Below are 17,500 nucleotides of genomic sequence, written 5' to 3' on the forward strand. Positions count from 1 at the left end.
GTTGCTGTGTTACCAACTGGTTCCCTAACCACGTAAAATATCTAATCTTTCGGGGCAGCCTTAGGAGAGGTATTAATCGTCATGGTCTGGTTAAACTAAGATATACTTACTTAACAGTGAAGAACATTCCATTCCACATCTCTATCAGATTGTCCTGTTTCTCGTTTACTCCAGAAAGTCCAAACGTAATCTTAACGCTATGGACACCCTGCAGATTTTTAGGCAATCATGCTAAACAATGGGGCAACTAAGGCCATTCAGCGCTGAAGCGGAAATTGACAGCGAAAAGGTTTGGAAGGTGTAACAGGAGGAAAACCTCAAGGCAGTTGCACTATTAATCTATTGTTAGGAGAAGGTGGACAGTAAGACTGGATTACAGAGAATATGAGCAGAGGTATAGTAAAATGAATGAAGAAGGGTTGCAGCTAGGGGCAAAGAACCTTAAGTAATGCCTACAATGCACTAACACCTTAACTGGGCTCCTAAATTGAGAATCAAATTACAAAGTTACTTATTGCCACTGAAAGCAAGTGAGTGACTGACCCTCTGTTGTATGAGTTCCCCAGTAAGGGAGTTGATTGTGAAATAGGCCTCGCTGGGTTTGTAGCCATCGACTCCATCTCCCCTCACTGTGTACAGAAGTCCTTGGAAATCGAGTTCGTCTTTGTCTTCTGCTTCAACCTGGATTCAGATGGAAGAAAAGACTACTGGGAAACAATGCATTGTCATAGAAATGCTGGCAAGGTAAATATTCCATTGCATCACGCGCATAATCAAAAGTTCTGCTTTTACACTCGCGTGCTTTGAACATTATAAAATGCATACCTATACAAAAAGATCTGGCAAGGAATACCTTCAAATTGTATAAAATGACATGACAATGCCTTCAAATCATATAATAAGATATGCTTTCAAAATATATAAAGGGAACTGGCAAGCAAAACCTTCAAATTATATAAAAAATTTCAAGCAATACCTTCAAATTAAAAAAATAATATTTCAGGCAATGCCTGCAAAATTTATAAATAGATATACCTTCATATTACACAAACAGATATGCCTTTAAATTATATAAAAAGATATTTCAAGTAATACCTTCAAATTATATGAAGATATGTCAAGCAAAACCTTGAAATTATAAAAATAAATATTTTAAACAATACCTTCAAATTGCATCAAGAGATATGGCAAGCAAAACCTTCAAATTATACAAAAACATATTGCAAGCAATACCTTCAAATTATATCCAGAGGTATGACAAGTAATTCTTTCAAATTATATCAAGATATAAGACAAGCAAAACCTTCAAATTACAAAAACATATTGTAAGCAATACCTTCAAACAAAACCGAATATATTCCAAGCAAAATCTTCAAATTATACAAAAACATACTGCAAGCATTACCTTCAAACTATAGAAAATATATTCCAAACAAAACCTTCAAATTATACAGAAACATATTGCAAGCAATACCATCAAATTATACAAAAAGATATGACAAGCAATATGACAAGCAATGGCTTTAAAATATACTACAACATATTGCAAACAATACCTTAAAATTATATCAAAAGATATGACAAGTAATATCTTCAAAGTATACAAAAGCATATAGCAAGCAATACCTTCAAATTATATCAAAAGCTATGATAAGCAATACCTTCCAAGTAAACAAAAATATATTGCAAGCAATACCATCAAATTGTACCAAAAGATATGGCAAGCAATACCTTCAAATTATACAAAAAATACTGCAAGCAATACCCTCAAATCAAATAAAAAAAACATCCCTTAGAATTCTATTTTAAAAAACATACTGCAAGCAAAACCTCCAAATTCCACCAACAAGAGATACGACAAGCAGTACCTTGAGGAGCACAGCTGGGAGGTGAGTGTCATCCTCCTCCGTGACGGTGACCTTCAGGTCTTGCTTAATGAAAGTGGGAGGGTTGTCATTCACATCTGCTACCCTCACCTGGACGATCGTGTGCACAGTCTGGCCGCCAGCCTCCCCCGAAACGACCAGTTCGTGCTGGAATGGGAGTGACAGAGAGAGAGAGAGAGAGAGAGAGTGGAATGTATTTCATCGTTGGTATGGCGTATGAATAAATGAATGGACGGGTAAATCATTTTGGTTTGTCATGAATAAGCAGATGGGTTATTTGATCCATGCATGAATAGGCATATAAAATATTTGGTTTAATCATGAACATGCAGATGAACTGACTATTTCTGTTCATGAATAAGCATTCAAAACGTCCATTCAGTACTAAGCAGGTAAGGAATTTTTACTTTAATTCATGAATTTGTAGATGCACTATTTATTATTATTCATTTTTATTTATCTTTATTTATTTTTTGGCTGTAATTGCTGTATGAGTTTTTTTTAGTTCGAATTTTAACTACTAAGTTTTCTATATTTTTCTCGATTAAATGAATAACATACATTACAGTATGTATCATATTCATAACAATACAGAGTAATACAGACGCATTAAAGTATCATATTAGTAACTACGTAGATTCATGTTCTTCGTTCAAAAGAATCAATATTGTTATATCATTAAAATTATAACAGGTAATACAGTTCGGTTGTACAATGACAAACTGTAACAATTGTATTTATAACAACACAGAGGAATACTGAACCATTTGTATACCAAATGAGTAAAAAGGCTCAAGTTCGTATTGCAAGAGGAACGATATTCTTCTTATCACTGAAATCACAGAACCTGATATTCAATTAACGACTATCTATCTTAAGATATTCGTACTTAATCCTATTCCCGTTTATTGTTATTTATTCATTCCTTCTCCTATAGTCTTTCTTCCTATTCAAAGCGTATGCAGACGTGAACATCCAATATTCCTTTACGTCATCAGTTAGGCTAACTGAACCGACCTGGCGTTATCTTAACGATCTTATTGATCTCCGTTGCTTTGAAGACTGATTGATTGATTTATGGTTACTTAAACGGGCGTCGCAACGTCAAAGTTATTGACTTCTGGTGCTTGGGAGAGATCGACGTCTTCGATCACATTAGTCAGCCTTTCGGGATGATGGTCTGATATGATATCTTGTCTGTTATGAAAGCAGAATCTGTCAAGGTCAATGTGACTTGTAAATGGGTGATTCCTTTATGTAAATTGGGTGATTTTGTGAAAAATTCAGTGTCCAAAACTATAATTTGAGTAGCAAAATAGTCATGTAGTTTGAAAGAAAATCCTAAAAGTAGCAAAGATACAGAAAGACAGGCAATTGGAAAACAAACTATATATGAATAATAATGAAACAATAAAAAAAAATAAAAGATGTATAGTAAAGAAATTAATACGAGACTAAGCATGGGTATAAAAAAATTTGGTATTGCAATTGCATCAGGAAAAAATACAAAATATTATCTATGATACCGTAATGAAACTAACAAGAAAATGAGAAGAGAAATTTGACAAAACAAAAGTGCAGTGCGCTATAAAAAAAAATGACGGTATTATATAATTAAACTTCACTCCCATAGCAAACTAAGAAATCTGAATGTTGAAAACGCTTCAGAATTAGTTTCTATGAAAACTGCTAAACATAAATAGGTATTCAAATTACAAAGATAAAATTCTGAGTGCAAAAATGAAGAAATTGCCATGAATAAATAAAATTTGTTGAATAAAAAAAATCTATAAAGGAAATGAGATGTGCAATGAAATTTGAATGATAAAAAACAATTCAAATATCAATAAAAAAATAAGTTCTGAAAAAAATTTATTACACTTCATAAAGTTAAAAAAATCATTTGAATGATCAAAAACAATTCAAATATCAATAAAAAAAGGCCTGAAAATTTCTTTACACTTCATGAAGATTAAAAGAAAAAAAATAACTAAATGATAAAAAACAATTCAAATGTCAATAAAAAAATAAGTTCTGAAAAAAATGTCTTTGCACTTCATAAAGTTAAAAATACTTGAATTAAAATATCAGCAGGGTGAAAGAGTTAACATTTATTCGTAAATTCCAGTCAAGAATATGCGAAGCCCCGATGAAAACTTAATTAACAGCTGGATATCCACTTTGCTGTAAATGAACCATCCATTAAAATGACGTTTCGCTTCATGCATGACGAATGCCTTCGTATGAAAAATGAAGCACGACCTATACTCATGGCTAAAAACGAGTCGTTCTGTAATGGGGTGACGGGTCGAAAACGAGTTGCTCTGTAATGGGTGACGGGGTCGAAAACGAGTCGTTCTGTAATGGGGCGACTGGTCGAAGACAAGTCGTTCTGCAATTGGTGATGGGTCGATTTTGCGAAAGCTTATCTGTAGGTTGAACATCTGAAGATGCTTTGCAATTAGAAGTTCAGCTGTTCAAACGATAATGCAATAATGCATTTCTACCCTAAAATAATTAAATCATATATTTTAATGATTTGTTTATATTCTTATCCACTTAAATTCATTAATTTATCTTTCTTTTCTCTTCTATATACTGATCCGTTCTTTCTGCATTTTCTATAATCTGTAACTTCTTTCAAATGAATTTCAAGTCAATGGGCCTTGAAAACTTGTTCCATATGGATAAGCGTTTATCATCTTAATAATAATAATAATAATAATAATAATAATAATAATAATAATAATAAAATGTGGCGCCGTGGCAGAGTGGGTTAGGCCATCAATTGACCGCTCTCCTCGGCGTTGATTCCTCAGTCTGCTTAGCTGTAAATGAGTACCTATCCCTGATGTGGTAGGGTCTAGCTATGGGTTAAATACCAAAACTCAGCAATGATGGAAAGAAATGAAGTATTAAACGACAACGACGTAAATGGAACCTCTGTTGCCAGAGGAGCTTCGTCCGGCAGCCAAGTATTCAGCCCAATTAAAGGGCAAGACGGTCAGGTACTTGGAGGTCGTCATCCAGCAACTGACCGCCACAACGACAGTAACCAACAACCAGAGACTGGAGCTACAGAAGCAAACCAGAGGAAGAAATGGACAAGAGAAGAAAATAAGGAAATATGGAGATGCTACATCAGAAGCAACCCGACGGAGAGAGGATATAGAAGAAGGTTGGTCAACATGTCAACATCTGGAATGAGAGGAATAACACCCCCCAAACAGAGCAGAGGCTGGAAGACAAGTAAGAAACATAAAGTAAAAGAACTGGCGCTCCCCAACAGAAAGAGAGAATTAGAAAGGGAAATGACACACGGCAACGAATTACAAGACGAACTGAGAGACGATGCCACAGAAGACGTCAGGGATGATGAGGTATCAAACAACCCCATACGAAGAAACACCGACGAAGTAACAGACAGGACGGAATGGGTAGAAAAGATCAGACAATGGATGAAGACAGATACAGAGAGAACAAAGATCCCCTCCATGAAAGCCTACAACACCAAGAAATTAAGGGAGAAAACAAGTGAGGTCAATGAAATAATGAGACTAATACACACCACCAATATCACAAAAACAAATAACTTGACATATGCAGGAGTAAAATTAGTAGCAGAACTCATGGGGATACGAACACTAACACCACCAGCACAACCAACCCAACAGAAACCAAAACAGCAACCCGCCTTGGAAAAGGCGCCTGGAAAAGCAAATCAGGGTGATGAGATCTGACTTAAGTAAACTGAAAGAGATGGCAGAAAAAAAGGCTAAGAAGCAGGAAAATAGAGAGGAACTGAACGAGAAATACAAAATACACGAGAGGGGACTAAACAACACAATAGAAGATGTAAAACAGAGGCCAAAGCACATAAGATCCAACGGTACATGAACAGGAATAAGGGATACCAATAGAACAAACAATTCGGAACCAACCAGAAAAGACTATACAGCCAACTAAGAGGGGAAGACAACCACCAAGAAATTCCTGAAGCCGAACCAAGTAAGAGACTCTGGGAAAACATCTGGAGCAATCCGGTATCACACAACAAACATGCAACATGGCTCCAGGAAGTCAAAGAAGAAGAAACGGAGAAAAAAACAAAGATTCACTGACATCACGACAGACAGTCAGACACCAACTAAAGAAAATTCCTAACTGGAAAGCCCCAGATCCCGATGAAGTCCATGGATACTGGCTCAAAAACTTCAAGGCCATACACCCAAGAATAGAAGAACAACTCCAGCATTGCATCATAAATCACCATGCGCCCAAATGGATGACCACAGGAAGAACATCCTTAGTCCAGAAAGACAAGAGTAAAGGAAATATAGCCAGTAACTACAGGCCTATCACCTGCCTACCAATAATGTGGAAGTTACCAACTGAAAGGCAGCAGAAGGAATTGTAGGGGCACAAAAGACCAACTCCTGATAGACAAAATGGTAATGAAGAACAGTAAGAGAAGGAAAACCAACCTAAGCATGGCATGGATAGACTATAAGAAAGCCTTCGACATGATACCACACACATGGCTAATAGAATGCCTGGAAATATAAGGGCCAGAGGAAAACACCATCAGCTTCTCAAAAATACAATGCGCAACTGGAATACAATACTTACAAGCTCTGGAATAAGACTAGCAGAGGTAAACATCAGGAGAGGGATCTTCCAGGGCGACTCACTGTCCCCACTACTCTTCGTAGTAGCCATGATTCCCATGACAAAAGTACTGCAGAAGATGGATGCTGGGTACCAACTCAAGAAAAGAGGCAACAGAATTAACCATCTGATGTTCATGGACGACATCAAGCTGTATGGTAAGAGCATCAAAGAAATAGATACCCTAATCCAGACTGTAAGGATTGTATCTGGGGACATCAGGATGGAGTTTGGAATAGAAAAATGTGCCTTAGTCAACATACAAAAGGGCAAAGTAACAAGGACTGAAGGGATAAAGCTACCAGATGGGAACATCAAACACATAGATGAGACGGGATACAAATACCTGGGAATAATGGAAGGAGGGGATATAAAACACCAAGAGATGAAGGACACGATCAGGAAGGAATATATGCAGAGACTCAAGGCGATACTCAAGTCAAGACTCAACGCCGGAAATATGATAAAAGCCATAAACACATGGGCAGTACCAGTAATCAGATACAGCGCAGGAATAGCGGAATGGACGAAGGCAGAACTTCGCAGCATAGACCATAAAACGAGGAAACATATGACAATACACAAAGCACTACAGGCCAAGAGCAAATACGGACAGACTATACATAACATGAAAGGAAGGAGGGAGGGGACTACTAAGCATAGATGACTGCGTCAACATCGAGAACAGAGCACTGGGGCAATATATGAAGACCAGTGAAGACGAGTGGCTCAAGAGTGCATGGGAAGAAGGACTGATAAAAGTAGACAAAGACCCAGAAATATAGAGACAGGAGAAAGACAAGCAGAACAGAGGAATGGCATAACAAACCTAAGCATGGACAATACATGAGACAGACTAAAGAACTAGCCAGCGACGACACGTGGCAATGGCTGCTGAGGGGAGAGCTCAAGAAGGAAACTGAAGGAATAACAGCGGCACAAGATCAGGCCCTAAGAACCACATATTTCCAAAGAATGATAGAGGGAAATAACATCTCTCCCATATGTAGCAAGTGCAATACGAAAAATGAAACCATAAACTACATAGCAAACGAATGTCCGGCACTTGCACAGAAACAGTACAAAAAGAGGCATGATTCAGTAGCAAAAGCCTCCACTGGGGCCTGTGCAAAGAAACACCAGCTACCTTGCAGTAAATAAGTGGTACGAACACCAACCTGAAGGAGTGATAGAAAAAACGATCAGGCAAAGATCCTCTGGGACTATGGTATCAGAACAGATAGGGTGATACGTGCAAAATCAAGAAGAAAGTATCACTCATTGATGTCGCAATACCATGGGACACCAGAGTTGAAGAGAAAGAAAGGGAAAAAATGGATACTTATCAAGACCTGAAAATATAAATAAGAAGGATATGGGATATACCAGTGGAAATTGTACCCATAATCATAGGAACACTAGGCACGATCCCAAGAACCCTGAAAAGGAATCTGGAAAAACTAGAGGCTGAAGTAACTCCAGGACTCATGCAGAAGAGTGTGATCCTAGAAACGGCGCACATAGTAAGAAAAGTGATGGACTCCTAAGGAGGCAGGATGCAACCCGGAACCCCACACTATAAATACGACCCAGTCGAATTAGAGGACTGTGATAGAACAAAAAAAAAACATAATAATAATAATAATAATAATAATAATAATAATAATAATAATAATAATAATAATAATAATAATAATAATAATAATAATAGAATGCCTGAAAATATATGGGGCAGAGGAAAATACCATCAGCTTCCTCAAAAATACAATGCGCAACTGGAATACAATACTTACAAGCTCTGGAATAAGACTAGCAGAGGTTAATATAGAAGAGGGATCTTCCAGGGCGACTCACTGTCCCCACTACTCTTCGTAGTAGCCATGATTCCCATGACAAAAGTACTACAGAAGATTGGATGCCGGGTACCAACTCAAGAAAAGAGGCAACAGAATCAACCATCTCATGTTCATGGACGACATCAAGCTGTATGGTAAGCGCATCAAGGAAATAGATACCCTAACAAGACTGTAAGGATTGTATCTGGGGACATCAGGATGGAGTTTGGAATAGAAAAATGCGCCTTAGTCAACATACAAAAAGGCAAAGTAACGAGACTGAAGGGATAAAGCTACCAGATGGGAGCAACATCAAACACATAGATGAGGACTGGATTAACAAATACCTAGGAATAATTGAAGGAGGAGATATAAAACACCAAGAGATGAAGGACACGATCAGGAAAGAATATATGCAGAGACTCAAGGCGATACTCAAGTCAAAACTCAACGCCGGAAATATGATAAAAGCCATAAAACACATGGGCAGTGCCAGTAATCAGATACAGCGCAGGAATAGTGGAATGGACGAAGGCAGAACTCCGCAGCATAGATCAGAAACCAGGAAACATATGACAATACACAAAGCACTACACCCAAGAGCAAATACGGACAGACTATACATAACACGAAAGGAAGGAGGGAGAGGACTACTAAGTATAGAGGACTGCGTCAACATCGAAAACAGAGCACTGGGGCAATATCTGAAAACCAGTGAAGACGAGTGGCTAGAGTGCATGGGAAGAAGGACTAATAAAAGCAGACGAAGACCCAGAAATATACAGAGACAGGAGAAAATACAGAAAAGAACGAGGACTGGCACAACAAACCAATGCATGGACAATAAACATGAGACAGACTAAAGAACTAGCCAGCGATGACAATTGGCAATGGCTACAGAGGGGAGAGCTAAAGAAGGAAACTGAAGGAATGATAACAGCAGCACAAGATCAGGCCCTAAGAACCAGATATGTTCAAAGTACGATAGACGGAAATAACATCTCTCCCATATGTAGTAAGTGCAATACGAAAAGTGAAACCATAAAACACATAGCAAGTGAATGCCCGGCACTTGCACAGAACCAGTACAAAAAGAGGCATGATTCAGTAGCAAAAGCCCTCCACTGGAGCCTGTGCAAGAAACATCAGCTACCTTGCAGTAATAAGTGGTACGAGCACCAACCTGAGAGATAGAAAACGATCAGGCAAAGATCCTCTGGACTAATGGTATCAGAACAGATAGGGTGAATACGTGCAAACAGACCAGACGTGACGTTGATTGACAAGGTCAAGAAGAAAGTATCACTCATTGATGTCGCAATACCATGGGACACCAGAGTTGAAGAGAAAGAGAGGGAAAAATTGGATAAGTATCAAGATCTGAAAATAGAAATAAGAAGGATATGGGATATGCCAGTGGAAATCGTACCCATAATCATAGGGGCACTAGGCACGATCCCAAGATCCCTGAAAAGGAATCTAGAAAAACTAGAGGCTGAAGTAGCTCCAGGACTCATGCAGAAGAGTGTGATCCTAGAAACGGCACACATAGTAAGAAGAGTGATGGACTCCTAAGGAGGCAGGATGCAACCCGGAACCCCGCACTATAAATACCACCCAGTCGAATTGGAGGACTGTGATAGAGCAAAAAAAAAAAAAAAAAAAAAAAAAAAAAAAAAAAAAAAAAAAAAAAAAAAAAAAAAAAGAAGAAGAAGAAGAAGAAGAAAGATAAAAACAACAACAACAAAATAAATAGAATTAAATATACAATATAAAACGTAAATTAAATTAAATAGAAAAACTGAAAAATGAAAATATATCACCATAGAAAACACCAAATTTATTACCAATAAAAAGACTAACGATATTAGGCTGAAATAAAACTTATTATTATTATTATTTTTTTTTTTTTAGGATCTATCACAGTCTTCCAGTTCGAGAGGGTGGATTTATAGTGTGGGGTTCCGGGTTGCATTCTGCCTCCTTCGGAGTCCATCATTTTCTTACTATGTGCGCCGTTTTTAGAATCACACTCTTCTGCATGAGTCCTGGAGCTACTTCAGCCTCTAGTTTTTCCAGATTCCTTTTCAGGGATCTTGGGATCGTGCTATTATTATTATTATATTCATTATTATTATTATTATTATTATTATTATTATTATTATTATTATTATTATTATTAAAGCAAGGATTAAAAGAAATTAAAACCAAAAATTAATCTTACCTTATCATAGACCTCGTAGTCGAGCGTGGCAGCGAGTGTAATGAGTCCAGTGTGTTGGTCGATGGTGAAGAGGCCATCTCTGTTGCCTCCTGTAATGCTGTATCTAACAGACGCCCCTGGGAATTGAGTGGGAGGGAAAATGATTTTTTTGTATTGTGTTCTCGTGAGGTTTATAAGCTTGCAATTAGGTAAGTTTTTTTTATTTTTTTTTTCTTCTTTTTTTATGGGTGGACAGGTAATCTGGAGAACAAAGCATACATACATGTATACATACTTACAAAATAAAACCATACAAATACACGTGTATACTATATAAAATATATATTGAAAAAATCACAGTGGTATTCGCTTATATATTATATATATATATTATATATATATATATATATATATAATATATATATATATATATATATATATATATATATATATATATATATATAAATATATATATATATATAAGATATATATGTATATATATTCTATATATTTATATATATATGAATTATATATATATATATATATATATATATATATGATATATATATATATAATACACACCGAGGGGTAAGAAATGTAAATGAAAAACAAAAACTACAAAACCGTTCTCATGTACCAAAAGCAGATATAATCCTAGAAAATCTACTATAAAGTAAAAAATAAATAAAAAATAAAATTAATAAAATTACCAGTCGCCTGAAAGAGAAGCATTTGTTCCTTGTACACGACACAGGCCACAGTTTTTATTTTAAGTTTAATTCTTAATTTAATGAACGCCCTTGAATTACGTAGAGCCCCGCAGGAGGAGGGACTCACACCTTCCCTTCGGCCTAAAGGATTTGGGTCCTACGACTTGGTAATCCTGAGGTGGGGCTGGGTTGGGGGGGGGGTTGGGGGGGGGGGGGGCGGGGGGGGGGGGGGGGGGGGGGCTTAGTACCCCGAGGCAAGAGAGGCAGCTAGAACCGAGAACACGATTTAACCACCGTAATTTACTGGACGAAGAGAGAGAGAGAGAGAGAGAGAGAGGAGAAGAGAGAGAGAGAGAGAGTCCTTTGAAATCGTTTTATTATCTTCAAGGTGATACAGTACATGTCTTTGGTCTGTCCTTTTTTATGGGAAGGGGGAGGTGTGTGGATGGGTCTGGGAGGAACTTCACTGTATTTTCAGGAGGATAAACTTTTTGGCATGATTTATAATGTGGCTGGGTTTTGGGGGGTTAATATTTCCGGTCTGTTTCTGGCGTGGCAGTAATAAATTTTTTCCCCTTTTTTAACCCCCTAAAATGGGGGATTAGGGTCTTTTTGGAATTTGGTCTTTTCGTTGGGAATTTATTAACCTAATTTCTCTCTCTCTCTCTCTCTCTCTCTCTCTCTCTCTCTCTCTCTCTCTCTCTCTCTCTCTCTCTCTCTCTCTCTCTCTCACCTTATTTCGGTTTCAGAATCTCATTGCAATACTCGCTGAGATCAGCAATAGAATTCCCAAACTTAAATGGAATGCAAGTTAACATTAGAAATGAGGGAATATTCTGAGATCCAAGATTAATTTCTCAGAAATAGAAAATGAAGGATACTGTACATACAGTATCCTTCATTTTGTACAGTGTACTAACTTTTACCTGACAGAGAAATCCCCACTTTCTTTCAAGATCAAGCAGGAAAAGTAGATAATTCAATAGAAAATAAAAAATAACAAAAACGAAATAATTATTTGCTAAATATAAACTTTTCAAACTATGAATAATTACAATATATTTAAGAATGGTACCCTTTGAGTACTTAGTTGATTAACTAAAATTAAGTCATGCAGTAGGTAAATAGCTACAAACAAAAATCAATTACGATAATTAAGTAAAACTCTTGGTTTTCACCTCCAACAGTTACCCTCTGTACAGTTGCACATAAACACAAACATTAAATATATATTTTATTTATATCTATATATATATATATGGATATATAATATATATATATATATATATATATATTATATATATATATGTTTATATATATATAAATATATATCTACAATATACATATATATATATATATATATATATATATATATATATAATATCTTTAGTATATATATATATATATATATATACATACATACATATATATATATATTATATATATATATATATATAAATATATATATATATATATATATATATATAAATATATATTTAATGTTTGTGTTTATGTGCACATGTACGCCAAAATGTAGACAGAAAATAAATGTTTTAGAGGCTGATGTCTCCCTCCTCTGAAATATTTCAGAGAGGTTTTGGTTTTTTTATGGGCTCCTTTTATTAAGATGGAATTCTGTTGTAACAGAACATTTTTACCAGTCGTATATATATATATATATATATATATATATATATATATATATATATATATATATATATATATATATATATATATGTATATGTACATGTATATATATGTATATATATAGGTATATATATATTATATATATATATATATATATAATGTATATGTATATATATATATATATATATATATATATATATATTATATATATATATGTATATATACACTATATGCATATATAATATATATTACTGCTGAAATAAATTATATTAACAATAATAGTCTTAATTAAATGCAACCACACAAACTAAAAACACAAAATAATAATATGCATAACCATATCACACTGAGTTCCCACATAATCATCTATTCAGCTATGAATAACAGATATAAGATTCAATTCTGTAGAGATTCAATCCTGTAGACTTCATACATAACCAGTAACGAGGAAAAGGTAGAGAAAAACTATACAAAACGTATAATCTCAACTCATGTCATACCAGGAGCCTACTGAAAGTTCAAAACAATACACACAGACAAACTGGACCAGTCCCTCCTCACCTTGCTTGTGTATGGCAGTAACATTGAGAACCTCTGCTGCTAGCTGGGCGTCCTCCCTGAGGACGGCACAGTAGTGTGGCTGGGTGAATTCTAATGGCCCCGCCCCAGATCCGGATAGCAGGCGGGTGGCTGAAAAGGAGACGAAAAATGGGGGAAACTTGAGTCTGGGAGAAAGAAACGTCGTGTGTGTGTGTGTGTGTGTGTCTGCGGCGCTAGGCAAAGTATCCCTTCATAGAAAACGGGAATAAAAAGGGTTTTTTTCTTTCGGCGTCTGAGAAAGTGTTGGAACAAGGGGAGGTAACTTTGCGATTATACTTCTTCTAAAAAATGCAGTTGGGAGTCTCGAGTTGACACACCATGCATAAACTTTAGAGCTCATGTAAATAAGCGCTACGTGACTGTAGTCTGAAAACAACTGAAAGAAATAAGACTGATTATAACTGAATTTAAATGCAGTATTTACCAACCTTCGTGGAGGCATTCTTTGGTACAATAATGCATTTACATAAATGAATCTTAATATAGAGAATAATGACATTATTTAATGCACTTTATAAATTAATTTTAACATAGAGAATAATGACATTATTTAATGCACTTTATTAATGAATCTTAACAAGATAATAATAACATTATACCAGTGAAAAAAAGGGCGGAGTATTGTTGTCTACGATACTTTGAATAATTACTCTAATAGCTTATTCGTGGAAGAGATGAATAAAAAAATATTCTATGTTTTAACACTAAATCTTAAATACATTTCCCACTCACTCTAAGCTCCCAAGATTCGTAAGTAACATTCGTTTACATCTTGCAACTAAACCTTAACCATTCTCTTATTCTCCTCCATATTTATACATATCACGTTATCATTTTCTTAAATGATTTCTTTTTATTATTCCTTTTTCCTTTGCATTTCTCCACGATAAAAATCCCTCTTGGGTCAGTGGACCCACCTTTGAGTGTTGCATATTCATGATAATCTCTGACTTTTTGGTTTTGAAACCAGTGGTTTCATATTCATATTTCTCCTCAAGAATTCTTTCACCTAAAAGATTTTTTTTCATAATTTTCCTCCCGATTTTCAATCATTCCTTGACTGGAAAAACATCCTATATGAATACATTTTAATGGTGAGTTGTAAGCAAATATATTTTTGGTATATTCGACCCCTCGTGTGATTTCTAAGAACCCAAGCTTAAAATGTTTATTGCAAGAAATATTTGTTCACGTTACAGAAATATTATGTCAGAAAAGAAAACCAAGGAAAGTGTCCTTGGATAATATTCAGGACATCTTAGATTAAAAATGTATTGTCATATATTTTTCCACATATTTAAATTTTCATCTCCATTCCATTTTTATTTTTGTTTTTTTACCAACAGGGACGAACGTAAAAGTAATCTATAAGCTACGTAGCTTTAAATGAAAACATGTTTACAATATATTTTTATGTTGAAAATTTCTGTAGATAGATAGCTACCCAACGAACCCCCCCCATTTTTCCCCCCCCCCCCCCCCCCCTTCCCCCCCCCCAACAACACCCCCCACCCCCCGCAACAACACGCCCACCCCCCCCCAAAAAAAAAAAAAAAAAAAACTTTAAGAAGATTATCATAATGATAAACAGAAACTAATGTGTGCATCTTTCTAGACACTATTCAATAACTTTTATTTTCTTCCATAACAACCAACCCCGCCCCCCTTTTTTTTTACTCATTAACCTTACGAGAAGATAAAAAAAAAAAACTTAAGGTTTTCTGAATTTTTATCTTTTTTTTTTTTTAAGAATGTTTTGTGCAGTTGGAAACCACACACTCTTATGAAAGCCTTGGAAATCGTTGTAATCCGATTTTAATAAGAGTAAGGAAAAAACCCATAAGACGTTCATCAAGAAAAAAAAAACACTTTATCCTTTTTTACTTTTTTTTTCTTAAGGAAACTTGGAAAACAGTTGTAATCCGATTGTACACAAATAATGTTAAAAAAAAATATATATTAAAACGCTTAGTTAGCTAATATCAGCTTTTTTTAAAAATATGAACTTCAAGAGAAAAATCTGAATAAGATTTACTTCTATTATCATTAAAACATAAACATTAAGAATATAAATTCATAATACAAGATACTGCTATTATTGTAAAAGCAATAACCTTAAGGAAACAAATTCATAATTAGAAATACTGCTATTATCATTAAAAAACAATATAAACCTCAATGAAGTAAATTCATAATAGGAGATATTGCTTTTATCATTTAAAAACCAACATAAACCTTAAGGAAATAAATTCATAATAAGAGATACGGCTATTATCATTTACAAAAAAACACAAATCTTAAAGAAATAAATTCTTAATAAAAAGTTCTGCTATTATCATTAAAATAACAGAAACCTTAAGGAAATAAGTTTATAATAAGAGATACGGCTATTATCATTTTAAAAATCAACATAAACCTCAAGGAAATAAATCTGTAATGACGTTTCTGCCATTATCATCAAAACACATAAACCCTGAGAAAATAATTTCTTGACAAGAGTAACAGAGACTGTCATTTTTGAAGGAACAAAAAATAAACATTAATTCCCAAGCAAGAGGAGACCAACCACTTCATTCGCAAATGCATCTTCAAACGAAAACCTGCATCTCGGTGTGTCTTATCCTTTCTCAGTGAGGAAAGGTTTTTCCTTTTTTTTTTTTTTTGAAACCTTGCCATTAAGGAGAAGAGACACGTAGAGAGCCCCCTGTTTTGAGTGGAAGTTACTCATTTGGAAGTATATAATGCTTCACGGTTGTATTTATATCATTTTTCTTTTTTTTATTATTATTATTATTTGGTAGGATGTGGGTTGGGGAACCATGGCATAAAGAGGCTGCTTTGTTTTGTGTCACGATTTTGTGCATTGAACAATAATCAGTTTTCTAGTGACTAAATAAACTTTTCTCTTTGGTAGGGGTGCAGGGAGATCAAATACCTACCCCCCTCCCCAATTCACTACGTAAATAATATTAAAAAAGGCCATTTTTTAATTTGAAAATGACCTGTTTTCTAGTGCCTAAGGTAGTTATTTTTTGGGGTGGGGGTTTCCAGGGAGAAAAGCCCTCTACTCCCACCTCAATCCAACCCCCCAAAAAATATAAAATAGAAACCAAAGAAATTTGGTATAAATATATTCTTAATTAAACAATATCCGATTCTGTAGTGCCTGAGTTACCCCCTTTTTTTCAAGGTGATTGGATTGCCAGGTAGAACACTCTCACATTATACAGGTAAAATTACTTCTCAAACAAATTTGAGAGAGAGAGAGAGAGAGAGAGAGAGAGAGAGAGAGAGAGAGAGAGAGAGAGAGAGAGAGAGAGAGAGAGAGAGAGAGAGAGAGTACATAACTCCATTTGTTCATGTTTTTATCCAGGTAAAACTCCACTCCAAAAATTATTTGCAAAATCTAATGTCCACATAACCTTATACTCATAATTACATTCATGAAGTTTTCTTTATTATTTCGGCTTAAATTTTCATAAATTTCGGCTCTTTTTGCCAACAGCAATCAATCAATCAGTATAGCAAATATCTTCCAGAAGCGTAGGTTATTGCTTTGAAATTAACATAAAAATTAACTTAAGTTTTATCCCTTCACTCATGACTAGTAAGACTAAAAGTAGTTATCAGTGGGAATTAAAGAAAGCCCATTAATACTAATTATCTATTACAAGTATAATAAAGAAAATATCTGAATTTACGTATATCTTATTTTGACTAGACCACTCAGCTGAGTAACAGCTCTCCGAAAGATTAGATATTCTTACCTAGTTAGGAACCAATTGGTTACTCAGCAACGGGACCTACCCACGACTTATTGTGGGATCCGAACCAAATCGAAAAATGAATTTCTATCACCCAAAATAAATTCCCCTGGTTCCTTGTTGGCAGAGCGGGGAATCGAACCCGGACCTCAGCTGAGATTGGTAGTCGAGCACGTAATCGACTCGT

The 17,500-nt window shown here is 35.2% G+C and overlaps 1 protein-coding gene and 1 pseudogene across 1 annotated transcript in view; one reads left to right on the forward strand and one right to left on the reverse strand.

Moving 5' to 3' along the window:
- Nucleotides 1-189, forward strand: part of LOC135221362 (putative neural-cadherin 2) — a 33,869-nt pseudogene extending 33,680 nt beyond the window's left edge.
- Nucleotides 190-543: 354 nt separating this feature from the next.
- The window catches only part of LOC135221560 (putative neural-cadherin 2), a gene marked incomplete at its 3' end in the record, with an annotated part of 392,390 nt that continues 375,433 nt past the window's right edge, over nt 544-17,500 (reverse strand). Inside the window, 4 exon segments of the mRNA XM_064259259.1 lie at nt 544-681; nt 1,869-2,033; nt 10,614-10,729; nt 13,511-13,639. Coding sequence (XP_064115329.1) covers nt 544-681; nt 1,869-2,033; nt 10,614-10,729; nt 13,511-13,639 — 548 coding nt within the window.

This window comes from Macrobrachium nipponense, chromosome 2, assembly GCF_015104395.2.
Source record: "Macrobrachium nipponense isolate FS-2020 chromosome 2, ASM1510439v2, whole genome shotgun sequence".
In the NCBI taxonomy this organism is placed as follows: Eukaryota; Metazoa; Arthropoda; class Malacostraca; order Decapoda; family Palaemonidae; genus Macrobrachium; species Macrobrachium nipponense.